The sequence below is a fragment of the Falco peregrinus genome, chromosome 7, assembly GCF_023634155.1.
Source record: "Falco peregrinus isolate bFalPer1 chromosome 7, bFalPer1.pri, whole genome shotgun sequence".
Taxonomy (NCBI): Eukaryota; Metazoa; Chordata; class Aves; order Falconiformes; family Falconidae; genus Falco; species Falco peregrinus.
Window position 1 is genome coordinate 40,139,371 of NC_073727.1, and position 27,816 is coordinate 40,167,186.

Below are 27,816 nucleotides of genomic sequence, written 5' to 3' on the forward strand. Positions count from 1 at the left end.
TCCCTGCATGCAGGAATCCCGGGAAATTTTGTTACCAATTTTCCGCAGTGTCTCCCACCGAGCCCGGACTCCTGCAGAAGCCGAGGCTGCTGCCCCTCCGCCGCAGCCGAGGCCCGGTGCTCCCAGCTCAGCTCCAATGGAACTGGTACCCCCCAGGCTCACCCCCGCCCGCCACCCACGGAGCTACCCCTGCCAGTACCGGCGGGCGATGGCACACCTCAAGTGCTGTAGTGCTGTAAGGCTTTTTGCTCCTTAATCCGCTCGCCCCCCCCCCCCCCCAAAACCCGAGGCCGCAATATTTCGATCCTCCTCCCCCTTGTTATTCCTGCACCTTCAAGTGACATTTTCCGGGGTTCCCCGCCGTTCGGGCGCTCACACCGCCCGGGGTGCCGAGGGGGTAGCCAGCTCCGGGGCCAGCAGCGCTCACGGAGACCCCTTGCGCCCGCCGCTGCCGCCCTACCCCGGAGGCGCGGCACGGCCCCCGGCGGCGGCTCCCCCGCCCCGCCCCGGCTGCGGGAGGGGCCGGCTCCGGTTCCCGCTCCGGCTCCCGGCGGCGGGGCGCGCTCTGCCCCCCTCCCGGGAGGCGCCGCCGCCCTCCCGCCCCCGTGCCGCCGGGAGCGGGGCTTTCCCCCCTCCCGATAAGCCCCTCCCGCTCCCCCGCCTGGCTCAGCCCCTGACCCCCCCAACGCGCTCCGCTTCCCGCTGCCGCCAGCGCCCGCGCCTGCTCCGGGAGGAAGCGGGGCGGCGGCGGCCGGCCGAGCGGGACACGCCTTTCGCCCTCCCCGTCCCGGCCCCCCGGGCCCCACCGCCCACCGCGGGCGCGGCGCAGCGCAGCGCGGCCGCCGCGGCCCCGCCATGAGCCGGAGGTAGCGGCGGCCGCGCCTTCCGCAGCCGCCGCCGCCCGCTCCGCCGCGGCGGCGGCCGGGCCCGCGATGCCGAACCAGAAGGGCGGCAAGGGCAAAAAGAACAAGCGCGCCAACAGCAGCGGCGACGAGCAGGAGAACGGGGCGGCGGCGGGCGGCGGCGCCGCGGCGGGAGCGGGCGGCGGCGCCGCGGCGGGCGGCGGAGCCGGAGCGGCGGCGGCGGGCGGCGGCGGCGGGGCGGGCGGCGGAGCGGGCGGCGCGGCGGCCACGGGCGGCGCGGCGCCCGGAGACGTCAAGAGCGGTGAGCGGCGGCCCGGGCCCCAGCGCCTTCCGCGGCCCGCCGTGGCGCAGGCGACGAGCGGCGGGCGGGGGGGGCGGCGCGGGGGGCCGCGGCGGGGCGGGGGAGCGCCCGGCGAGACGGGGTGCGCGGGCGTGTGCCCGGGTGCGGTGGCGGGTCCGGGGGAGGAGGAGGAGGGTAGAGGGCGGGCGCCGCCCGGGGCCTTGCGCGGATGCTGCCGCCACCACCGCCGGGGTCCCCCCGAAATGCGCGGCGGGGCTGCTCTCCGGGGTGTCCCCGCCCGGTGACCCGCCCGAGGGCGCGGGCCTGCGCGGCGGCGGTGCTGCCGCCGAGGCCGCGGGCAGGCGGGGGGCGCCGCCCGGGCGGGAGCGCGGCCGCGGGGCAGAGCGCATCCCCGGCGGGGGGCGGGGGGCAGCGCCCGCCGGCGGCGGCCGCGTCCCGGCGCCTTCGGTGCTTAGTTGAAAAACCCCGACTTTATTTCGGCACGATTAAAAATGGAGTCTTACTTCTCGGTCCGTGCTATCTGGCGGCTCACAGCAGCTGGGTTTGCCGGGGCGGTGTACTCACTTTCCATCAACCATTTTATGCCGCCTTCGGTTGGCCGGTCGGATTTTGGTTCGGAGCGATTTTGGTGAGGTGTTTCTTACAGAAACTTGCACTGCTCTCTGTGTTGGGAAATAGTCTTGCTAATAATGATATTTCAGGCTAAATCTAAAGGTAGGCTAGGATTTTATTACACCTTTTGCTAGGCCAGAGAACCCCCACATCTTGGCTCTGGTGCTGGATTTGCGAACTGTGGCACGGGGTCCCTGCGCTTGACTTCTTTTCCCCTCCCAAGTTGGACTGGAGCTTTTTACTCTCCATGCTTTGGAAAAAGTGGGAGGGCAGCTACAACTGCTTTTATACTTTGTGGCAGTAGTTTTGCCTGGCTGCTGTTTGCCAAAGGTAGTTCCAAGAATTGTACTTTGGTTTTCAAGATGTCTGATTCCCATGTATTATTTAATGGAAACTTTCCTTAACAATATTAGCCATTAATTACGAGTCACTTCAGCTCACAAGGTCTTTGCCAGGCTGCTTTTATAAGAATACTACTTACTCCAGAGAATCATGGAGAATGCTTAGAATTTCCTTTTGGGTTGGTTTCCTCTTTTTTTTTTTTTTTTTTTTTTTTTTGGCTATTCTGAGTGATTGAACAACGGGGAAGAAGAAGGAAGATTAGCAGGGGTTAGTGAATTTCTAGAGCCTTTTTATCATGACTTCAATTAGTGATATGCGACATCCACTTTGCAGGCAGTGTCCTGGTGTGTGACGCTGTTGGATTTTGTTTAGTTTTTGAGGTGGGGAGAAACAACGTTCCCGAATTTTTTCACACAAGTCCAAGTGAAAGCAGAGGTGCATTTCTGGTGTGGCTGTTTTGCACGGGAATAATGAAGTGTTGTTCCTTGTGCGGATGCCACTGAAGGTGATGCTAGTGAGCACTGGAAGCAGTGCAGCTTGCTAGCTGGACAGGTTGTCAGTGTTCAGCTCAAAGACTGTGTGTTCCGGGTACCGTACATAGGCTTCCTCAGTGCTGGCCAGCTTCCTTGGAAGTTGAGGCTGCCTTTCCGGGAGCTGACCTGAGATGCTCCTTTATTGTCTCTCTCCCTGCTTCCAAATGACTTCAGTGGTCAGAAACATCCTTGACTCTTTTGTCAAATCCCCCCCACCCCACCCAACAGAGGTACAGCATTGCCTTCCACGTCTGCTCTAAGTGCTGGGCCAGCACACCTGATCTTTGCCTTGACAGGTTCATTGCTTCTAGTCCTGTCTTTCATTTCAGATAATCATAAAGGCTAGAGGAGTAGGTCTGGTTGCTAGCTTTATTTTACATCGGTTACTGCCCATCAGATGGTCCTGAGCTGGAAGTTTTGTAAATTGTATTCTCGCCAATAAATCCAAAGCTTTCAACAGTTTTGGTTCAGGAGATGAAAGGAGAAACTGCTCCTGTTGTGCTGCTGAGCAGGGAATCCAGCTCTTATGTGCAAGGAAAAGATTAGATGTTGATAATGGATTCCCTCAAGTCTTCAAAACCGATGAATCTGAAATGAAGCTATGTAGTGCAGCCGGGGCCATGGAGGCAGGTTTCCCATTACTAGACTCAAGGCATTTGTAAGAGGCTATGCACTTACAGTTACTTGATCACTAAGCAGTTTAGGGAGGACGCAGCCTGCTGCAGTGAGTTGTGAGGTTAATACAGTTCTGCTGTACACAGTCAACTCTCGATTATTCATGGGAGACTATCTGGGCTGCGGATTAAGTGTGCTGGGTGCAGGGAAGCTCTTTGCTGTGCTGCTTTTGCAGCATGCAGCTGCATGCTGCAACTCGTGCTGCCCAGGCCCACTGGTCCTGCGGGTCCCTCATCCCTGGGCTCGCTCCCCTCTCCTGTGTTGTCACTATATGCTGTTCTAGAATAATTTGTGTGTGTCTGGTGTTCTTGCTCTCCTACTGTCCCATCTTTACCCTGGAAAAGTGGTAGATGATCATAATGGCATAACCTGGTTTCTTTCATTAATGTGACAAGACAGAGTTATGGAGAGATGAAAGCAGCAGATACAATAATTGCAAATTTAAGATTGTCTGTGCAAACCTTGGCTTTGCATCATGATGTCAGTGTGAGACACTAATTACGCGGTCCCATCAGGACCCTGATTCACTCAGGGAAGGGATGGTGGTTCAGATATTTTTTTTGAAGTCTTCACAGTTCATTATGTGGTCCACATATTGTTTCTTCCCCCCATCCACACAGTGTAATGAAACAGAATTTTTTATTTCCTCTGGGCTTCTCTGTGCAGCTCTGCCTAGCAGTGCCATGTAATACAGAGCTGTCGTTATAGCACCCTTTTACAGTGGAAAGATGTTGTTCCCTTTTACATTTCAACAGATTTACCTTCAATCCCTGCACAATTTTCCCTCAAAGTGTCAGTCAGTTTTTGGCATGATGACTGAGAAACGTAGGGTGATTTTTCCCCTGCCCCAAGAGGGCATCTGTTTATGCTTTTTTTGGTGGTGGTTTAATTCTTACGTGTTCAGAGCTCAAACTGCAATTGAAGGGTTCTAGACCCCTAGGGTGGAGAGCGCAACCACTGACCAGATGTGATGGTTTTTCTGTGGTGCACTGTAACTTTTCAGCAGGTATTGGGATGATGCCCACAAGGAGGATTCACATTCTGTAGCTGTGCCTTCCTTTCCTGTCTCTCCCATCAGACCAAGCAGGAATTCTATACGTGATAAATTAGTCTTTCCTGACTAAAGTGCATCCATTTTCTGCATTGAATGAGGCACACATCATGGGGTGGGGTGGGGTGGGTGGACTAATTTAACGGTATTGCACAGGGAAACTGAAATGCAGTGTCACAGCAAGCCTCATTTCTTAAGATTCCCTGTCTTCAGAGTGGTTGAATGATATTCCTAATAATTATGCAGTTTGGTTAAGAAAAGTAACGCAGAAAATTAGCTGGAAAACTGCATAATCTGAGCTGTCATCATGTAAAATTATACCAGCAGCTCCATGGGATTCTACATTTACTGATCACCAGCATTCCCAATGGCAGTAGTTGGTTACCTTCATCTGTGAGGAGTGTGAGGGGACAAGGCATTTTGTGAATACTTTGCCCTGAGCAGTGGAAGAGGAAAATCCACAGGGTTTACTTCAGATCTCAGGGCTCTGAGTGGCAAATTCCTTCTCTGTTTCTGCCTCGCTGAGCCTAGGCACTTTTACACTGTCAGCTCCAGCTGTTTTATCCCTTCATCCTAGAAACTTCTCACTCTGGTCTGCACATATAGTTGCTTCTTACCCTAAAATTCTTTCTTCCATCCATTTTCTTTGCCTTGTTTCCATTCTTGGTCTCATTGTCCAGTAGACGGAAGTCCTCTTCCTCCCCTTGATGGTCAGTATCTTAGCATCTTGCTGCTTCATCCCCTTGTTGTTGTCACTCTCATCTCTCCAGTGTTGGTGTTAAGATGAGAGAAAAGGAGAAGCTGGCTTTCCTTATCTGTGGTTTTCCCCTTTAACGTGGGGTTCATTATAGCCAGATAAATTAGAGTAAGAAAAATACGGCATAGCTGTCTTTAAATTACTGTCTTACAGTGTATTGACCAGTTGTTTTAAGACCATACTTCTTCCCCTTGGGCATACATGAGTGCATAAACTGCAAAAGTGGCAGAGCTGGTGAGTCGGTGTGTTGTCAGAGATCAGATTTGTACAGGATCTATGGGCATGAGAGTCCTTCAGGAGTAAAATAGCTGTGGGGGAGCTGGTGGAGGTGGTTGCTGTAGGTTTATATTTATATAATATATATATTTATATATATAAAGCACCTATCACCATATTGATAAACATTCTTTTGATAAACCACACTGAAGCATGGTTTTCCAGGGGTGGAGTTCCTGCCATAGCAGCCGAGGGGTTGTGCGAGCAGTGCCCACCGCATGTGGCAGCTTCTGAACTTGTCTGTAGTTACCAGGATTTAAAATGGCCAGCTGTGCTTTTGCCCACTCTTCACCTGGGTTTCACAAATATGTAAGAGTGATTTACTTTCAAATAAAAATGCTAATGTAGGACCAATGTATGAAGAAGAAAATCAACAGTGACTGATGTATTGAAAGCTGTGACTGGCCAGCAATTAAGATTTGGAAAAAAAAAAAATGATTATACTCTGGAGGTGGGATAGTTAAAGAGGGCCAGAAAAATCGTCAGTGCAATATTTAATTTAAAAATGTATTTTTAGAGCATGAATTGCTGTGGTATTTAAGCAAGGATTAATAATTGCTGTCAAATGTTTCCTGCTGCATATAACATCCAGTTCCAGTCTGGCACTCTAGTGATGTTGAGTATTGGCACCTTCTTTTTACTTAGCTTGAGGGAGTCCCATTGATACCAGTGAGACCACCTGGAAAATTAAGTTTCTATTCTGTTACAGTGACTACAAAATTTAATACCTATTAATTTTCTAAAGGAAAATCATTTTGCTTCATAATTCCATTGAGTTCTTCTAACTGCAGAAATCAATTGAATGCAAATTTCACTGTCTCTGTCAATGCGAATAGGGTTTGAAAGGACTTTCGTGTTAGTTTGACGATTTTTAAAACTATCTAATTCCATGCTTTTGTAGCAAATGCAATTCATGTTCTGCAAATCTTTGCAAATGGTGTAATGTCTATAGTATTATTCAATACTATAAATACTATCCTTTCATGCAAGCAGCTACACACCCATTTAATATTTTTTTTAACAGTTACTTGCTATCAAAATGTTATCAGTGCCCTGACGGCATTCTGTGGTCATGTGCTTAGTCATTTGCTCAAGTGAGGCACTTGCATGAGTAAGGGCTAGTCTTGATGTTTGTTAGGTTTCATATGAGGAAATACAGTTTTTGAACTGGTTGCTTTATTTTGTCTGTACTCATCCTGTACCTTCTGCCCAGTGATCTAACAAGTAGTGACAGGATGATTTCTAGTCTTTGGAGATATTTGTAAGTTTTCTTCAGCCTTGCTTACAGCCTTGCATATTGAGACATCCTTTGATGTTGAAGTACCGTGTTGACTGGCAGACGTCCATCCTTCTCTGCTTTTCTTCCTGCAGCATATGTGAGGGAAAAAACAGTGGTAAAACTTGCATCCAGCTCAGGGTAAAATATGCTCCAGCTAATCTTCAAGGTGTCTAAATTACAACAGCATTAGTAGGGCATGGGCTTTCTTTAAATAGTTTTGATAGAAATTCTGATCGTTTCAAAGAGGCCTCTTGAAGGAGTAATCTAGTCACTGGAGTGGGTAATTCTGTTTTGAAAGCTTGTGGGATTTTGAGTGGAGCGCTGGAATTTCCCCGTAGACTTTAGTGACATTTATCTTGAACGCATTCACTTTATCTCTTTTCTCTGTCTGTCCAGCAATGGCAGAGCCTATCTGTTCTCCTTCCAGGGCTTGAGAGGGATATTGCTGTTGTTCATGTCTTGAATGCCTGCTGGGAGAGGAGATAGCTTCAGTCGGAGCCTGGCTATCGACTGTGCCTGGCACTCCCCATCGCTGCTTCTGGGCTACCGATACCCATTCTGGGAGCGGTGTACGTTGAGGTCTCTGTGTACTGCACAGATGCCAGAGATGGCACACGGGCAGGGCTGGGAGCCAGCACAGCATCGTGAGGGAGATGTCTATTTGAACAGACAGCTCCACAGTCAGGAGCTGCTATCTTGCAGAGATGTTGGGTACTGCAGCTAGGGTGACTGCATCTCTCTTTTCCCACTGAGCTTCTACCAGCATCTTTAGCCTTTAGCAGGGGAAATAAAAATACTGTCTGTCATATTGAAACTTGGGAAGGATAGACCAATGACACAAACATCCCTAGACCCCAAACTAAAAGAGGTGCTGATACCACTTGGTTCAACCTTTTCTCCTTTTTCTCTTCCCTTCTTGTGCTTTTGGACTGGATCTGGTGGCTAGCTGGCTCTTCATCTGGTCAAGTCCAGCCTGCGGTGTTTACATCTGTGCCGGGTATTAGGGCATCTACTGCTTGCCACAGTTACCTCTTTATTCCCAGCAGGAGTTGGAACTTGCTGCTGAAAACTTGCCGGGGATGGACATTAGAGTCTGGTTTAGTTGTCAGGATGTCTGTTTCTTGAGGCACCACGGTTACTTTTCTGTAACATTTCAGGGTATTAAAAGCTATTGGAAAGCTACAGGGAGAGAATTTAATCGTGGAAATGCTTTTCTGTGAGGATGACTCATGTGCAGACAAAGCAACAGCCAGTGTTCAAAACACGTTAATGCCCACCGGTATTGAGATAGTCACTAATTTCTACATCACCGTGGTAGAGGTCATCAGAAAAATCCACCCTGTGCTGAGGAGTGCAAGGACTCTTCCTGGCCCTGGCGTGATTGCTTGTGGCTTGGAGGACCAGTTACTGCCTGACCTGGTTAAGCCAACTCGGAATTCACACGGGAGTATCAGAAGTGCATTGGCATTAGTTGTCTTCATGCTGATACAGGTGGAGCTCAGGCCTGTTCTCCTTTGTATGGTGAACTGGTGACATTTTCAGCTGGGTTGAGGGTATCACAGCACAAGCCAGGACAAGATTTCTCCTATGCAGAGAGGGTCTGTACATCCTAAGCAAAAGCCAGAGCTGGTGCTTGAGTTGTTCTCTGTGTTTGGATGGCAGGTATTAAATGAAAAGAAGCTGGCTAAATAACTGTACAGATTATAGTGACTTCTGCAGGACCGTGTGAATTCTCATGATGGGTTTCAGCGGCGTAGGCAGTTGGTCCAGCCTGGAGCACAGATGGCTGTGTAAGCAAACCACAAAACTATTGTGCGCATGCAGGCGCCTGTCCTTCTTAGTTTATGCTGTTTTACTTTTGACTTTCTGACTGACTTTGGTAAGGTGATGGCTGAGCTGGGAGTGGGTGGTTGAATAAGAGCCACAGGTGTGACTTTGTATCACATGCTAATTGCTGGTTTCATAAACAGGCGCGAGCTCCGACTGTGCTGTTAAGTTAGAAGGTGGTAATGTGGCAGGTGTGAGTTAAGCTTTCACGATTTCCCTGGCACATTCCCACTGCTGTGTAGTTACTAGGCCTTTCTGGTCTTCTGGTGGTTTTTTTTGTGAAGAGACTCCCTTGGAGGCCAAGCGTGAAGTCAGCCAAAGTGGAGTGCATGGAGATGGTTCTAGCACCTACTGAGCCCTCCAGGAGTCCCATCATCTGAATTCCCAGGTGAACTCGGGTTTAGCAGCTCCAAATTACCTGAAATCTTTTCTAGAGGAAGGTGATGACTTCATCTGACTGCTCACCTAATAGTGACATCTTGCGCACGGGGTTAGCATGCCAAGGAGAGCTGGGCTGCTTACGGCTTTGTTCTCAAGTCCCTTCTAAGCGTAAATACTGACTGCAACTACTTGGTCCTGCGGTGGGATTGAGCTCCAGATCAGTATCTAAGTGTCAGTAGGTAGGTGCTTACATGTGGAAAGCTATCAGCTAGGCTTCCATTGTGATGAGGCATTGTCTGGAGTCAGTGGCTCTCAGAGGGTGATTCAGGTGGGTCTGCACTGGGTGTCCTACCAGCCTGAGCTCTGTCTATTGCTCACTGAAGATGGACTGCCAGCATTGGCTTCCCTTTCCAAGAATGTAAAAGGGAGTCTCATGACGCAGAAGAAAGCCTCTGTTTTAGGTGGCTTACTGGTCTAGTTGCTGTCTTGTTTTCTCCCCTCCCTTCTGGAGAACGGCTGGAAACTTTCATCTTGATCAGTCTGCAAAGATTGCTTAAGAAGTTTTGGGAGAGACATCCGTCATTGTCAAGTGAGTGTTATCAATATAAGTTATGAGTGGAGCTGTTTTGAAAGTCTTCTCATACTGTTTGTCGGCTGTTGCTTGTTGTTGCTGCGCTGGAGATCCAAGCCTGCCTTTTGGATCCACTAGTGAAACATTTTTTTCCCATTGCATTCTTCTTGCTGCATTCAGGCTCTGAGGAAGGTGGCTGATCATTTCTGTATTGCTGTATTATTTGTACTGTTTAACCAGTTATGCATATGGCAATACCATTTTGTCATGTCTTGGTAATCTTTCGAATATTAGATTATATTCCAAGGTTCACCAAAGCAAACACATTGGACAATTAATACAAGTTTTCTGTTCAGTCTGTTTTGTTGTTGTTGCGGTGGTTTATTTTCTACAGCTGCATTACAGTATTAGCACAATAATATTGTATGACTTCAATTAAAATAAAGCTACGCTGATGGCAGAGGAAATTCAGAAGATTCATGCAGATGGTTGGTAGGGAGTGGCCTTCCACAGAAATGACTCAGCTCTGGTTCAAGCTGGCAGAGTGAACAATTCCGAGCTGTGTAGCGTTGTGAAGAGAGCACTGTTCATGGCAAAGTCATGGTAGAAGTTAAAGTGCTTAATTTGCAAAGTATGTGTCCCACAGGTACCTTTCTGGCCTAGGTAATGCACTAGGAAATGTCCTTGGCATAGATTATGAGATGCTAGAGTAACAGTAGACCAAAATCAAGCCATAGTAAGTGTCTTGCAGCCAATGCAGTGCCAAACCCTTACCTTTTCTTTGATAATTTCTTTTTCCGCATCCATAGCAACCTACTGTCGCCTGCCGTTGTTTTAAGATGACAGTAGAGCTGCCTTTTCCAACAGCTGCCATGCTTCTCTCTCCTCTGCCCCCAGCCTCACATGTTTAACACCTCCCTTGAGCTTTACCAGTGTTTGCAAGTCTGTGTGGCAAGCTGAAACCTACGCTGATGAGTACAGGAAATAATTATCTGTTTCTGTCCACTGACTGAAAAACTGGTGCTTAACACAATGGATAATGTGGGAATGTGGCAGGGGAAGAGCAAATTTTGCTTTAGGCATCTGCATTGAGGACTTGGAACAAATGAGAGCAGTCATGAAACTGAAGCCACGGAGTCATTGCATTTGGCTTGCTGGGTGCATCTTTGGTTTTATGATGGGTGTGTAAACAGAAGTAAACAACATTCTCCTCCATTTACTTCACCAGAGGGAAGTTCCTCAGGCAGCTGTTGTTCTGCTGCTTTCATCTGGGTCATGAAACGGGAAGGGTAGTCTTCATAGACCCTCTTTCTTTTTTATTGAAAGGTAGAAACTGGTTTTTTGTTGAAGGAAATTCGTCTCAGCTGTCTGTTTATATTCCTGGCTTTTATTGATGTTTGTAAACCTGAATGGAAAAACTGAGAAAAAGCTGCACACCCAAACCAGCTTCCTTGCAGTCTTCTGTCATGGTCTTGTTTTTGAAAGAATGGTTAATTTTATGGTAGTCCATCAGACATAAAACATAATCTTGTTTAAACCATGAGCTATCTTTGCTTAAATGAACATTTGTTGGGAATGTTGTATGTTATTTCTGTTTTAGAGGACATGTGCTACCCCTTGCCACTTTTTTCAGAATTGCTGATCAAAATTGCTACAGTGGAATATGAGAAGACATTTATTCTTTCTGTGGAAACACAACTTTTTGAAAGAAGCAGTGTGCAATTGTAGTTGCAACCTGGCAGCTTGTCTGTTACAGCCGTGCACTTGGTCTAAATGTTGAAGCTGTTCTGCCACAGAAAACTGCATGCTGCCTGGTTTTGTTCTCTTAGGCTGTGAAAACTATCTTGAAACTGAGAGGTAAAATAGAGGGTCATTTAGGCATTCTTTTAGAAGGGTCTGCTGGGAGCATGTATGCTGCTGTGATACCTGGTAATCTTTCATTTTTCCTGAAGTTCAGTTTCATGGCTGTGGAAACCAGAAATCCATCGTGCTATTAGCTACTTGGAAGGATATTATATTTAGGTGACAAACCAGCTTGGGGCTGCAGGTGTGGATGGGTACTTTGGCCATGTGAATTTCTATTTACTCCCCTTTATTGTCTTTCTTGACAGTAATCATTGTACTGTTACCATGAAGACATTAAGGTGATGATTCTAGCTCTGAATTTGTGAAGAATAATCTCAAAATGCATTTCTAATTAATGGGAAATAGAAGGGCTTGATAACAAAAATTTTTAAAGTTTTGTAATTCTGTAATAAGTGTTTTGTCTCATTTGTAAAATGATGATTAAATAACCCAGAGCACTTCCAAGGGTCTGAATTGATGGGAAGAGCTCTTCACATTTGCTAATGTGGCTCCCATACTAAGTGATCTGAACGCTGTCTCTTTTGCTCTTAAGGCATATATGTTGCTGTGACCTGGGCAAGTTGCACAAAAAATAGCTTTGTTTTCCATTTCTTATTTATTCTTTATGTAGGAACATGTGGCATGATTACGTTTGGCAGGAGACAGGAATGGAGAGAAGTCTGCAAGGGATGTTCAGTCCTGCACAGTCTATCTTGTACGGATAGACCTGCTGGAATTTGAAATATTGGGCAGAATCAAATGTTGGCTTGAGGTTTTTGTGTGCTTTTCAGGTAGTGGAGTTTTCTGCTGTGTTAAATACAAGGATATTGACCTGGTTTTGGCTGGGATAGAATTAGTTTTCAGTAGCTGGTACAATGCTGTTTTGGATTTAGCATGAGATAGTGTTGATAACACACTGATGATTTCAGTTGTTGCTGGGTAATCCTTATGCCAAGCCAAGGACTTTTCAGTTTCTTGGCCCTTGCCAGTGAGAGGTCTGGAGTGACACACGAAATGGGGCAGGACACAGCCAGGAGAGCTGGCCCAAACTAGCCAAAGGGATATTCCATACCATGGGACATCATGTTCCATATGTAATTGGGGAGGAGTTGGCTGGGGCCTACCGATGGCTGCTCAGGGACTGGCTGGGCATCAGTCAGCAGGTGGTGAGCAGTTGTGTTGTGCATTACTTGGTGTTTTTTTCCTTTTGGGTTTTATTCCTCTCCTTATTACAGTTGTTGTTGTTATTATTACGATTTTATGTTTTATTTCAATAGTTAAATTGTTTTTATCTCAACCTATGAGTTGTAAACCTTTTCCTGATTCTCCTGCCCACCCCAAGTGGGGGTGGCGGATGGCTGCGTGGTGCTTTGCTGCCGGCTGGGGTTAAAGTACAACAACACTGCAGAAGTTTCTAGTGAGACAACTTGCGTTAGCCTTGATGGGCTCTTCAGTTTCTGTTGTGGAAATACTGCAGTGTTTTTATCAAGGCCTTCTCCACATCAGCAGACTTCGCTGATAACAAACCTGTGTCATTGAAAGCTGGTGTTTTGACTGGCATGGGATTAACCTTTCTGTGGGCATGGCCACGTGGCAGAGATACCTGTGGGTTTTCTAGAGTATTCCCTGTGCTACTACAATGACAGTAGTGAAATGTCAGATGAGTAGGGACCAGCTTCTCCTCTTAGCAACAGTGTTTTCCAAAACAATCCCAGTGACACCATTCAACGATTCAGTGGAGCCTTGCATGGGGGAAGGCTCTTGTTCACTCTGCTGCTTTCTTCCAGCTGCCCTAGACCTGCTTTTGCTACGGTGATTGTGTGACCAGCCAATTCGCACCGAGTAGGTAGAAGATCAGATGAGGGAATGTCTGAAAAGTTTGTAGTCATGTAGTTAATTTGAGTGCTGAAAAAGGTGTCTCTGTCCAAAACTTGAAGCTTTTTCTTGCTCATAGTTACACTGTGTAGGATGCTTCCCAGGTAATCTAATATCTATAAGTTCTTGAGGAGACGCTGGAGAAGATCCCATTCCCTAGTCCTTCCATTGACCAACCAGGAAAAAGGGGGAAAATCTATGGAAAGTCACCTTTACAAAAGCCTTGAGACACCCAATACATGATCAGTATCAATTGTAGACAAGCTCTGTGGAGTACACAGGCTGTGGTATTTTTTTCTGTATTTCAGCCACTTATTTATCAATTTCATTTTTTGTCCACATAATTAAGAGGCTGTAAACTTCTCAGGGGGCTAGAGATCAGATTTTTTTGCATCCAAACCAAAAAACATGTTCAAAGGTTAATCAAGGAAACACTTTTCTTACTCAGTCGGTTAACAGTGTGGAGGAACAAGTGTAGAGTCTTTGTTCTAAAGCGGAGATCTCTAGACTTGTCTGTATAGTAACTTTCTCGGCTGTCAGCTATAATTATACCTGTGACTGCTAGAACATTTACACTCTGAAACACAGGGGGAGCATAAGTGGATTTTTGGCATGTTCTTTCTTCCTGCCTCCTGGCAGTGGTGGAAAGGAATATGTACCAAAATAGATGAATAAAGGAAATGCATAAGTGAGAACTGTTTGTATCAATACCTCTGGTATCTTGCTGCACATCTGACTTTTGATGGTTTGTCTTTAATGGTTTCAGTTTAACTGACTTCTCTGAGATAAATTGGATAAGGATGCTATAATTGCAGACTATACTTTCAGACCCTAAATATGATGAAAGAATAATTGACAATAAAAAAAAAAACTTTGTAGAGATGCTTGGTGTGGCACAGTGTGACTGGAATTGAAATCTCGGAGAATGGGTGGGGGAACTCTCTGAACTGGTAAACTGACAGATTTTGTTTCAGAGCAGGTAAGTTTTTTGCTCTTGGCCAGCAATGTTATGCTCAATAATACACAGTGAAAAACGTGGAGAGAAATTAGTCATCGGTAGCCAGTGAAATTAATGCTTCTCAAAGACATCTCAAAACCTGCATGTTCTTAGTGGGCTTTTCAGAGACTTTTCGGAGACAACTAGTAAGAATATAGGTGTCACATGTATAGAAGGAGCTCTCCAAAGAGTCTCTAGGGAAAGCTTCTCTTACCTCTGTTCTCCCCAGTTTGGTAATTTGCTTTTAATGACTGAACAAGTCCATATTTTGAAATGAAATAGGCTTTTGTTTGATTTAAGAGAAAGTTTTTGGGAATGTGCTTTGCTTGCCATTTGTAGGCCAGTCCCTGAAGGAAAGGTATTGCAGAAAATTCTCCTTGCAACTGTGCTGCTTCTGGCGTAGAAACAGAGGCAGAGAAATGTGGTGAAGGTTGTGGCATTTTCCAGGGAATGGCTCAGGAAAATCTTCTCATGCTCTTTGTGCCCGGCTCTTCTGGATGAGTAAGTCTTAAGAGCTACCGTAATCTTGAATTTACTGAAGATAACCTTGAAGGTTTTGTCCAGTGGTTTGTTTATAGCCTTTTAACAAAAACTTGTTGGGAAGAGGCAAAACCACTAGCATGGCAAAGGTCTGTTGTTGTAAAGCATCTGGTCTATTACTGCTGTAGGACAGGTGGTGATAGGTAGTGTGCCTGTTACTGAGAGTCTTGAGTAAAAGTAAATGTAGCAGTGTTAGACCTATCGTCCCACCGCAAATGATGTTGTATTATTTGTGCTAGTAGCGACAAGAATGGGATTAAAAGCAATGCAATCGAGTGGTGGTTTTTTCCGTGCTTATAAGATAGAAATTTGAAGTTCTAAGAAAAAAAAAACCAACCCTGGATCATGGCAGTCTCTCTCCACAAGGCTTGGTGTACTTCTTTTGCAAGTCCTGGACCCCTGGCTGAGACTGGGGAACTGCAGGGGACCATTTGCTCTGTTTCATGTGGAATGAGACAGGACTTGACCATGGAGGACCCTGAAGAAGCCTGCTAGTATTTGGGTACAGCAGTGCAGAGGTTAAAAGGCAGCCTGCCAGCCCTGTTGGAGCAGTGTTTTTTGGTGAAGTGGAGGAAGTAGGAAGTCAGAAATACAGAGGAGAAACATTTGTAATACTTGAGTAAGCATCTAAAAACTTCATGATTAGAAACTCTTAAGATCCAATAGAAACTGCAGCTGAAAATTTCCTGTCCTTTCTGTGCCTCCCAGCTGCAACTGAGCAGCCAGAAACATGAGTCGTATGTGCTCTGTGGTACTTTGGTGAGGGAGGTGATATTGGTCCATAAATGCAGAATACTTTTTGTAGAGCATTTTTGTGTAGAAGTTGATGTTTCAGGGAGAGAACTGAAATAAACTGTTCTTTGCTCAAGGATATAGCAAAGGCTGCTACTTTGCTGATAAAAAGACCATGTGGCGTTCGGTTTTTTTAACCTGTGTTGCAAAACTGGTTTGTGAAATTTAGCTATCCAGGAGGTCGGTGATGGTGGTATAGTCTACGTTTGCCTCAGCAATGTAATGACAGCCCTTCTTTCTGTAATAGGAACATAAGCTGTTTGTCTTGCTTTTCAAAGGCCTCTGCTTCCTTCTTTTCTCTCTAGCTGTTGTCTCTTGCTCAGTCCCAAAGAAAAGATCAACTCCTGCCTCTCTCTGTGATTGCAAAGCCAGGCTCTATAGCCTACTTATTTTTCAAACAAACATCTCTGTGTATTCCCCCCATGTTGCCCCTCAGGCTTCAAAGCAGCCCTCCAGAAGCATCCACAAAGCTTTCTCCTTACTTCTTAAGGCCTTGCAACAGTATCCGCAAACCCTTGAGGAGGGCTGATGCTTCTGAGGTGCTTTGACTTTGAATATTAAACAAACTGTAATGTCATTTTGTTTCTTTATTCTTTCATTTCCGTATCTCCTTTCATGTACTTAACTTTTTTTGGCAAAGGCTGCTTTTTGCCTTGACCCAGAGTTCTAGTGCTTGTGGGCCCTTCAATGATACAGATCATGAGTAATAGCTTACCTGCCTATTTGGCACAGTATTTAAAGAAGTATTGCAATTAGCGGGCCATTAAGTTATTAATGTATCCATTTTATCTTCCACAGAAGCCCCTTGTGCTACTCCACTGATCTGTAGCTTTGGAAGGCCAGTGGACCTGGAGAAGGATGACTACCAGAAGGTTATATGCAACAACGAGCATTGTCCGTACAGCACTTGGATGCACCTTCAGTGCTTCTATGAGTGGGAAAGCAGCATTCTTGTCCAGTTCAATTGCATTGGCAGAGCCAGGAGCTGGAACGAAAAGCAGTGTCGCCAAAACATGTGGACAAAGAAGGGATATGACCTGGCTTTTCGCTTTTGCTCCTGTCGGTGTGGGCAGGGTCATTTGAAGAAGGACACTGACTGGTACCAGGTGAAGCGGATGCAGGATGATAAGAAGAAAAAATCAGTGTTGGAGAAGAGTATGGGAAGGTCAATGGCAGAGTCAGCAGAGGAGGCCAAAAAAGGCAGGCTGGCCAACAAGCCGCAGAAAGGCTTGAGTAATGACCTCCAGCGAAGGCACTCAATGGACAGGCAGAATTCCCAGGAGAAGGGTGTCATAGGTGGCAGCTACACCGTGCGTTCACCTTGTGTCTCTCCTGGCCAGTCTCCACCCACTGGCTACTCTATTCTTGCCCCCACACATTTCAGCGGCCCTCGTTCCTCACGATACTTAGGAGAGTTTTTGAAGAACGCCATTCACCTGGAGCCCCATAAGAAGAACATGGCTAGTGGAGGCATGTTCAGGAACGCGCATTTTGATTATGGGGCAGCTGGCTTGCAAGCACATAGATCAGGACACTTCGATGCCCCTGTGCAGTTTTTGAGAAGGCTTGATCTATCTGAGCTGCTTACTCACATCCCCAGGCATAAATTGAATACTTTCCACGTGCGGATGGAAGACGATGCCCAGGTGGGCCAAGGGGAGGACCTTCGGAAGTTCATCCTTGCTGCTCTTAGTGCCAGCCACAGGAACGTTGTAAACTGTGCGCTATGCCATAGGGCGCTGCCAGTGTTTGAACAGTTTCCGCTGGTGGACGGGACCCTGTTCCTTAGCCCATCGAGACATGATGAGATTGAATATGATGTTCCCTGTCACCTTCAAGGTACAGGTTGTCTGTCAGTCATGCTAGGTTTCATTAAATGATGGAACTACCTTCTGTGCCCTGTCCCTCCCATTATAGATTTTCATCCTAATTCTGCATTTTTAAGCAGTTCTGTAAAGCTTGAAGTCACGTCCAAATTGATCATGTGGAGCAGATTGAAACACTTACGAGGAATTACAAAAAGCAAATGCCATATAGGAAGATCCATGCCTTGTGTTTGGGTTTACAACTAAGAGATTTCTCATCTGGTTTCTAGGTAGACCATGGCAAGGTTTTCCAGCCAATCTGTTCTGCAGTATGCGTGTGCTGATTGATCTGTTGTGAGCTTTACTCCAAGATATGCATCAATCTTTTAAATAACCTTTTAAATTTAAGCATGCTGTACTGCAGCATGGGTGAAAGTTATATTTGTACCACAGGTGGGGTGAGGTGCCTCTCATCTGCTTTCAGACTAGAGAATATCAGTTTTGTTCACAGCAAACTATTTATTTATTTATTTATTTATTTTTATACAGAAGGGGCTGTAGTCTGGCCTATGTTAACACCAGCCTGAGAGGTTGGATGTAGTAAAAGTAAGCTTTTAGTACGGTAGATTGAAGTAGCAGTGGTGTAGCAAGGGTTTTAGACTTATTTCCAAACTCCCACCTGTTTGGACTGCATCCTGATCATGACCCAGCTCTGAGCTGAGTTCAGACCAAGGCGTATATTGCTTTTCTCCTCCTAGAGAAACAAATGGATGTGGGCTAGGGTGAGCTCTTTCTGAAAGCTGTGCCCCAAACTGAGTGATCAGAGTGATACACAGCAAAACATGCCTGTCCTGCAGCCTGCTGGCAGCCAGCGTGGCTAATAGAAGTCTGAGAAAGTATTTCTAATTTGGTGTTCAAAAACATATAATTCTATGTTGAAAAGTGTGTTGGGAAGGCATTAACAAGAGGTATTTTGACATTTAAGTTTACCTCCTTTCAATAAAATTATATGTTATATCCCATGCATGGTCATAATATGTGTTATGTAACATTCCTTTGCTCAACAAACTTTGTATTTATTTTTTTTCTTTTCCTTAAATCATGGCACTAAGTCACTAAACTGTATTCATGCTAACATTATTGTTTCTGTCTTGCCTAATGTACTTTAAGCAGAAAAAGTGATAGGCAAATACACAAGTGAAAAAAGCTCCAGGATAAACAGAATATACCTATGTGGGAGAACGGCGCTTATTGGCTTTGGTGGGGAGGCACAGTGCGCTTGTGATTTTATCGGTACTAATAGCTGGTTTAGTAATAGTGAAACTCATCACTTGTTAACATTTGCCACTAAGAATGAAACTGTGATTTTATTTTTTTTTTCAATTAAGTGTTCCTTACCCATTGGATGATACATCTGAAAAACTTGCTCAGACAAGATGCCATGAATAATTAATTGTTAATTTTTTTACCTCCTTGTCCTGGGTAAAATGGTTTATTATCAGAAGTACTCTTTCAAATGAAATTAAGCTTACACGATGCTGTTCCAAGGTGTTATTTTCTCTTCAGAACAGAAAATTACTTCTTTTATTTCAGGCATGTTTAAGATATCAGATGCCTCGTTTCCTGCATAACAAGGATCCTGAAAATTAAGCAGTAGAAGAGTGCAGTATTTTAATGTGTGGGAACAGTGCAGAACTTTAGATGGGGAAAATTATTTTATCTTTGTGCGCAACACAAAACTTCTGTGCGTGGACTTATTTGAACGTCTCCAATCTTGAGTGTTCCCTTTAGGAACAGAGTTTATTGTATTTGCACTTTAGTCTCATCACATCACATTTTCTAGGGCCAGACATGACAATGTGGAATAACTTAATCTTTACCTGCTCATACTAGCAAAAATATTTTGTATATATTTTAAGAAGAATCTCATTTTTCTAAAACAGTTTGCTTAAAAACCAAAACAAGTTAAACCCCCAACTGTTGATTTTGAAAGTGTCTGGTATGGACTAATCACGAATAGTTAATATTTTATTCACTTTCATCTAGAAGAGTCACGAGATGTGTGTGTTGATTAAATTACAGGTTGTGATGTTTCAGTACTTCGACGCTAAAAAGCACAAATTGAAATCAGAAATAAACACATATTATATGCAGTCCTGTTTTGTAGCTGGTCCATAACTGCACTACTGCTTAACTTTGTCTTACATAGCAGTGAAAAGTATGGTATATTACAGAATTAGTACTCTGTGTCAGCCCACTTCTAATAGCTGACAAACTACAAATCAATTCGCTCACTACAAATGGGGCACAATCTAGATGCCAGATCTTTGTAATTTGTGTAGGGCTTTTCATTTTGTGTGAAATTTGCATCTTGGATTTTGCATTGTTGAGTTTAGTCACATTTATGTGAAGAAAATATTTCATTTTCAAGTCTGAGCCACTTATTTTTATGGAAGTCAATATAATTCAGGTTTTGAAAGCCCTTGTGCATACAGAGCCTAAGGTCGTGATAGAGCTTGATAGATTTGTAGTTCTGAATGGCATGTTAAAGTCCGGGTATGTGTCATATATAATGTTTTTAAACATACTGTCAACAAACTGTCAGGAAAAAGTACATGAAAGAAAATTGCTCTTCTGCCTGTTGCTTGTTTCCATGAGGAATATTAGGTTTTAGTTCCCTCTTTGCTGGAAGATTTTGGCAAGTTGTTAAATGAATCTGTACCCGGATTGCTAATAAACTTCAACACTTCTCCACTTCTTCTGTCAGGTGGGGATGAAGCTAGGGCACAATCTTGGTTTTGGAAACACTGCAGCTGCTCATACAGGTTAACCTGGCATCTCTTCATGGAGCTTCAGCATCTCCTTTTACAAAATAATTTGCTAAAGTCTACCAGCAAATCAAGGAAGGGAGAGTGGGCAGGATGATGACTAATTCCTAAGTTTTGCATCCATGGAAAATAGCTTCAGTCAAGCCTTGTGTATTTCCTGTAGGGAAACATTTTTTTACTTTATCACTCAGCTTTTTTAAAAACAAACAAAAATAATTATAAGGTGTGATTTGTATCACTAAAGGGCAGATAACGCGTTGCAGGAAATGTCTGTTTTAATCTTCTGTTCTAGTCTCCTTAAGAAATGTCTTTCCTGTCCACAGGAAGGCTTATGCACCTCTATGCTGTTTGTGTAGACTGCTTAGAAGGGGTTCACAAAATTATCTGCATTAAGTGCAAGTCCCGATGGGATGGAAGCTGGCATCAGCTGGGAACTATGTATACCTACGATATTCTGGCAGCATCTCCCTGTTGTCAGGTTAGTACCATATGTAAATAAGACTCATAAGGTGAAATTCCAACTGATGATACATAAAGCCAAGCTTTGAGTATCTCTTTTCCCTGCCCTTCTTCCATCTTTCTTTTCCAGCCTGTACCTATGAGCGCAATACAAGAAAGCTGACTGATTCCCTGTCCCTTTGTCTTAACTTATGAGGCGGAGTGGCCTATTGCTAGACAAAAGCCAGTGCAATGATCAGTGGTTAATACCTATGTTTTAAAATAAATCCCCTTTAAATGCATTCCCGATTAAATCTGATGGTCACTAGCAAGTATGTTTGACATCAGATATAAGTCCAGTAGTATTTTAATAACAACTGCACATTTTGAGCAGATGTTTCATGTATTCAAGTTTCTTTTAGTGCTTTAATTGTGTTTTGTTGTAAGATAATTGAAGCAAAAAAAGCCAAGGGAACAGAAAGGGCTAAAGTGTCTTTGTGCTTGGAGATTACCCAGCTCTCCTTAATCTTTGCTGTGACTGGCTCTGGTGGTGGTACTCCACCACGGCCTGAAGCAGCATAGTTTTCATTAAATGTTCACCTGAGCTTTACATTGGGTGAGATGTATCCAAGGCCTGGGGTTACTCCAGAGCAGACATGTGCCTGATGCAGCAGGATCATCAGCATCCAAGAGAATTGTCCATGTGATGGGCAGAGTACTTTAGTTGTGCAGATGGGGTTAGACAGCCATGGAAAAAGCATTCATCTGGGAATGGCTCAGTGGTCTGCTTGGGATGCTCAGGAGCGGGCTGTTGCCTTCGAACACGCATTTGTTGTTACTGGGTTAGGATGTGAGCATCACAGAGATGCACTCATTCAAAGTGTGATCAGTTCATGGTAATGTGCATGCTTAAGAGCAATCTAAAATACAGTTTTGTCAATATGTGAAATGCCATTTTATTTTAAATTAAACATATTTACCAAAATATGTTGCTCAAAAGACAAGTGGTGGTGCTGCTGATGGTTAAAGTGACGTTGGTAACAATTACGACTAAAGACAGGGATATTACCTCCAAATTTAGAGCCTCTTCAGATTGTAATTTTTTCTAAAAAATGGGGACTTTTAAAGATAAAACACTGATGCTGACTTGCTAGCTCTGTAAAAGCCAGCAAATTTAAATTTGAATTGCTTCCGTAGAACGTACAAGACAAGAATTAAGATCTCATTATACAAGATCCTTAATTATATGATTAATGGACAGTGTGACAGTACATGGTAAGTAATAGAACTGAGTATGAAATCATTAGCTGCCAGTGACTGTGATTGCCAGATAATACGCATTATTGTTTCACCATGATTGTTACAGATGATTCTGTGCATACAGAGGAATGACATTTAAATATGGTATGTAATTTAACTCTAAATTGCCTTGCTAATTTTATTTTGAATAATTTCATACTTAATTTCAAAATATTTAATAATCCATCACAAATGTGCATGTAGGATAATGAACTGCAGCCACTGTCAGATTACTAGCATCTAGCTGATGTGCTGGACAGTGGCAAGGGGGAAACGCCACTTTGGTTAAGAAAATCATACAAATCCAAACCCTACTAGGCTGTTATTACTTAGAAATTCTACTTTTCAAGCAGAGAAGATGCCTGTGGAGCTGGTGGTTTGTTTGAGTCGTCTCGACAGTAATAGTACTTCAATCATTTTTTGCCATCCCTGTCCCAGGAAAATTCCTTTAATCCAGCTTGGCAAAGAAAATAACTGTTCTTTTCAGTGAAGAGCTGAGGCTTTCATTAGCATATTGGGCAGTGAGGTTAAGCTGTGGTACAGGTCACACACTCGCTGCTCATTTGCCACCTTTGCTCTTAAACTCCTTTATGATCTCAAATCCCTTCTACTTCTCCTGAGTATTTCAAACGCCCTACTGAGCTTTCACACCACCAGTTGCATTCTTTAAATCCAATGGGCTGGGTTGCTCAGCTAGATTTTTTCTGAAGACTTACTGTTTTTTGTTGCTGCTGAACATTAATAGCTCTGTCTGTTCTTACACTTTACCTTTAATTATTTCTTATATCCACCCAGTTGATGCTGGTCCTTTGTCAGTTGGGTTTTTTAGAATAGTTTGTGTGCTTGAAGTGGTGTTTGGTTTGTATAACCTGATATGTATTATAAATGTTTAAATAGGCAATTAAACTGATGCAATACCATGCCATGCTGACGAAGTAGATCGATTTATACGTTTGTTAAGCCAAAAGATTAAAACGCTGATATATTTCATAGACAGATCATGTTCAAAGATCAACCTAAATGGTTGAATTGCATGGCGAAAATGTAGAATTTCTCTCTTTGCTTTGGGGCTTCACTAATGATTTTCTGAGACGGCACTCCTTGTGCTGGGGATTGAGGAATCGGTTCAGCGATTAAGCAACACAAAACAATAAATTGCGTATATAAACTCTGAAATCCTCTGCCTCCTGTCAGTCAGAGTGGGAGGCAACCTACTCTTCAGAACTTGGTGGTGGTATTTCATGGGAAAAACATCGTGTATGCCTGCGAGTTACCAGCCCAGGTGAGGAATGTCCTCACTAGCAGATCCCATCACTGCCAGTTCCCTGACTTACCCCTTCTCCTGCTGGGAGGGCAGGGCAGGGGGCTGCAATGTGGCACCTGCTTTTGCAGAGGCGAGTTTGGTTATTTCAAAAGGGTGTTTTTGTTTGTTTCTATGTTTTTTACAGGCTCGACTGAACTGTAAGCACTGTGGGAAACCAGTAATAGATGTACGGATTGGCATGCAGTATTTCTCTGAATACAGCAACGTCCAGCAGTGTCCTCACTGTGGAAATCTAGACTACCACTTCGTGAAGCCATTTTCTTCATTTAAAGTTTTGGAGGCTTATTGACGAAAGCTTTGCTTTAGTAATAGCTATTTTATGGGTATTTCAACTTTAATACATATCTTTTTATAGGATTCATTCTGTGATGAAATTTAATTTCTTTTCTAACTGAAAGAGCAGCTTCTTTGTCTGTGTACATATTAATATGTATATATACATGTTGTTAAAAACGGAATCCTCCTGACAAGTTCTCTGTGAAGGTTGGAGGCGAGCCAATTTAATGGCCTTTGAATATATCCCGAGTGTGGGGTAAGGTTCAGCTAAAAATGATTCGGTTTTATTTCTTGTATAATTGTAATGCAGTTTATAAGAAAGGTGGGGAGACACACAGGACAGAGGAATATGTCCAATTGGAAAATGGGTAATTGTGTAGGGTTGTTGTCCCTCCAGCATGGTGGAAATGGGAACCCCTTGGAAAGAAACTGTCCTGTTACTGTTTAATCCATTCAGCCTTTTGCATCAGTTCCCACGGGCACAGGAGCTGGCCCCACGCACCAGTCACCTCAGCAGCCTTGCTTTCAGATTTCCCAAGGCGGGGTAAACTAAGGTATCGTGACAAGTGAATGTAAATGTATGCCAGAAAATGCAGTCTTGAAATGAGTGAGGGTTTTTTTGGCATAGCGTCTTCCTGCCGTGTGTGTTTGCTGTGCATTGCGCTCACTGGCAGACCGTACGGCGATAGTGCTGCTTCCACCGGGGCTGTTGTGCACCCAGCCGGGTCATCTGTTCATACCAAAACAAGCCAGAGATCTTAAAATGCTTTATTTAAAGGTATTTTCTTCACAGACATTTTGCAGAAGGAACAGGCTGAGCTGAATGGGGATGTGTTTGTATGTGTCTGGTGGGGCTGAGGCTTTGCTGCCTACTGCGGACTGGTGTGACTGGTGTGGAGGGAGGACCACGAAGAGGGATCTGGACCATCAGACCTGTAAGAGCTGAGAGGTACTGAGTATGAAACATGGCATCACTTTTTAAAACAATTAATTGCTGCACCTTTGTCTTTCAAAATTGCATTAAGCCCAGGATCTAAAAACTTTAAAGAAGTTTTTTAAAGTCTAAAGACATTTAAGAAAGCAAACTTTTAGCATATTTACTTTCTACATGCCTCTGTGCTGTACATAATAGACTATGGATTAGGCAGTGAATTTGTATCAGAGGGCTTGGCCCTGTGGACCCTGCAGTTGTTGATTCTTGGTTCCCAGTTCTCCCTTCCTTAAATAAAAATTTTAAAATAGATCATTAATCTTTTGCTTAGTTTCTCAAGCCAGTTGAGATTTAGGGGAGGTTTGGTTTCTTTGCTTTTCTCCATAATTTATTTATGGAGTGTTTGTCCACTCAACAGATGTGGGTTTTGTTTCTGTGTATGAGGTATTTGTTTCTTCTGAAGTTTTTTTGTTTTTCCAAATTAGAATCTTTTACAAGTTTATCTGTTGAAATCATGATCTTGAAAATGGTCCTGATACTCTGCCACCCTGGGAAAGAAAACAAAAAGTCAGAAGCCAAAAAACTGTTTCATATGCTGGACTGAGAATTATGAGTATGAATAAGAAATTAATGTGCACATAGAACTGGAACTGAATATCCATATTTCTTTGTCCATAAAAATGCCAAGTTCACAATTTTATTTCCTGACTGTCTTCACTGCAGAATTAGCTACTTTTAGCATTAGCCACACTTTGAGTAATACTCAAGCTGCACAGAGGGCTTCTGTGGCACAGGTGACTTGCTGACTGGAGTGGTAATGTCCTTAGAAGCCAGGCAGCTCACATTAATGGTTTTCACATCTGGACTATCTGTCTCATACAGTTACACTGGTGATCTGCTGCTGGTCCGAACAACGGTGTCAGCAGGCTGTGGTGTAGCTTTTATCACTGATGCTCCCCTCCTTCTGTCATCGCACCTGGGCTTGGTTTTGGGTCTGGAGCACATCCTTGGGGTTTTGTGCAGTTGTTCCCTGTTTGTGACAGTTTTGATAAAGCCTGTTTCCTTTTCAAGGAGTGTTATGGGAAGAACTTTGAGAGACTTCTAACACTGTCCTGGCATGGCTACCACAAACCAAGTTACACGAAGCCCAGTTGCAGGGGGACCAGCGCTGTAACCATTGCCCATAGGAGCAGGCGCCGCCCTAGGCCTGCCTGAGCTGGAGGAAGGTGTCTAGCAGATAAAACCTGGTTAGCTGTGCAGTGTAGGCTTCCCTTACGGAGAAAAATCAAATTATAATTTGAATTAACTCCTTAGGGAGGATGAGCCCTTCAGTTTTGATGATGTGTTGAGCAACTTGATGGAGTTAGGGTGGCTAACAAGGTTCGGAGTTGCATTGCTTGGCAGTACCGTGAGAACCAGACCAGACAGACAACGGCTAGGCTGTTCCAGCAGCTGGAAATCGCACAGCAAAGACAAAGGTCCTATAATGAGAAAAATTAAAGGATACATCTGTTACTGTAGTGTTTGGACTTGAGTGGCCGTCACTCATGCCCTGAGTCTAGGGTGTTAATTCCCACATAAGCTACATGGTGCTGTGTACCTGCTTATCATGCACTTGGCGAGGGGAGCTGTCACTCACCGTACAGCGCACATGGGAGGGGAGAAGTGGGATCTGGAGTCCTTCTAAAGACTTGTTCATTTGCTTTCCTTAGAGTAGCTTAATTTATACTTCTGTTCTCTAAGTACTTAGATGCCTCTCCAGACATGTATGTATGACAATCAAGAATGAGTAGACATGGAGAAAAGGAATTTGGCCAACTTTAAAAGCACAAGTTTATGAAAGGTGGTACAGTAAATTCAAGTCAAAACCAAGAATGTAGCAGACTGAGAAAATGGGAAGGGGGAAGCTTATTTACAGTCTTAACAGTGACAAGGAGTTACGTTCAAATATATCCAAGAAAACAATTCAGTTCTCCATCAGCTTTTCTTTCTAGTTCTGCTGTTAAGTGAGTCTTATGTATTGCTTGAGGAGATGCCTATTTTCTTGCAAAACACATCTCTCAACTGGAGACTAGCAGCACTTGTAGCACTGTAAAAATGATCCTTGATGGAAACCAGCTGGGCTACAGAAAGATTCCTGTGAACTTTCACTCCAGAGTAAATTGTCCCTAATTTGTAGAGAATGCTTTCCCTGCTTCTTGCTGGTACTGAAAACTGGTCTTGGGTTACTGCAAAATGTGGTATTTTCTGTACCATGCATCAGATCCCTGTCAAGCAGTCAGGCTCACCCTTTGGCCAGGAGAGTTTCAGCTGGGCTTTGCGTAAGTAGAAGGGCAGAGGTGACTTCTTTGGGACCTAATGGCTACTTCAGAGGTTAAACTAGACCGCAGTTACTTTGCTTTCTGTCTTGACGATCAATCATGCATTGGAAGTAGTCATGAGCTTTGAAACGTATCAAAAGGGAAATGATTTCCCTAGCTAGGGAGCTGCTTGCTTTACTTGCTTGGCTAAAGTTTATTCTTCATTACCTTTCAGTTTTCTGATTCTGTGTGTTCTAATCTGGCCTGTGGTCAGATTAAATTGTGCCTGAAATATGTTTTGTAAATGAGAATACAATCCTCTGGATTTAGAGGTTCATTTTACTGTCCTTAAGTGCACGATACTCCTTGTGATGGTAATAGGAGTTGCATGTGCAAATGCTTTTCTTTCCAGTAGTTAACTCCTTTCCATAGGAGAGGCTTGTATTTAGACTCTTCATATTTTGGATGTGTAAAAATGAATTCATCCATCAGTAGGATGTTTAAAAGTAAATTTTGATAACCATAACTAATACAATGGACATCTTTTACATGCTGATGTGTAATTTGACATTTACCAAGGTGAACAGCCTTGAGATTCTTGTTCTGTCTAATGCTGCGGAGTTATTACAACTACAGTGTTCTGTAGCCAGCCCATAGACTATCCTATAGTCTATTTGCATTAACTTCTCCAGTAGTGAGCAGAGTATTCATAATTAATTTAGCTGCAAAAATAGGCAATATTCCTACAAGGGAGGCATCTAACCCAGTTTCTCTCTTTTTTCTTTTTTCTTTTTTTTTCTTTTTTCTCCACCCCCCACCCCCACCCCCCATTTACTCTTTATTTTGCTGTACCAGGTAACTGAGGACAAATGTTGTTGTTAAGGTCACTGGTGAGAAAACCCCTCAAAAATATACTTGTCCATAAAAGTTTCTTGTTGAGACATTCTTGGATTGCACTTTTGCAGATGGAAGAATATGTACATAGCAAATGAATGTTGATGAAATTATAATTGGTTATGATATCATTTGCGTGTGTTGGTAGAGAATATTTTGTTGTGACTTCTCTGTATTAAAAAGTAATAAATACCAGACAGCTAA

The 27,816-nt window shown here is 44.1% G+C and overlaps 1 protein-coding gene across 2 annotated transcripts; it reads left to right on the forward strand.

Moving 5' to 3' along the window:
- The first annotated feature begins 662 nt into the window (after nt 1–662).
- Nucleotides 663–27,816, forward strand: HECA (hdc homolog, cell cycle regulator). Of its 2 annotated transcripts, XR_008748025.1 has the most exons (5): nt 663–1,164; nt 16,316–17,356; nt 20,474–20,628; nt 23,336–24,436; nt 27,574–27,816. XR_008748025.1 is itself a non-coding variant. In XM_055809830.1 (4 exons), the coding sequence occupies exons 1-4, from the start codon at nt 933–935 to the stop codon at nt 23,498–23,500; spliced, it is 1,593 nt and encodes a 530-aa protein (XP_055665805.1). In that variant the 5' UTR covers nt 663–932; the 3' UTR covers nt 23,501–27,816. The 2 variants fall into 2 exon arrangements, 1 of the variants encoding a protein (XP_055665805.1); XM_055809830.1 differs by having other exon boundaries at nt 23,336–27,816.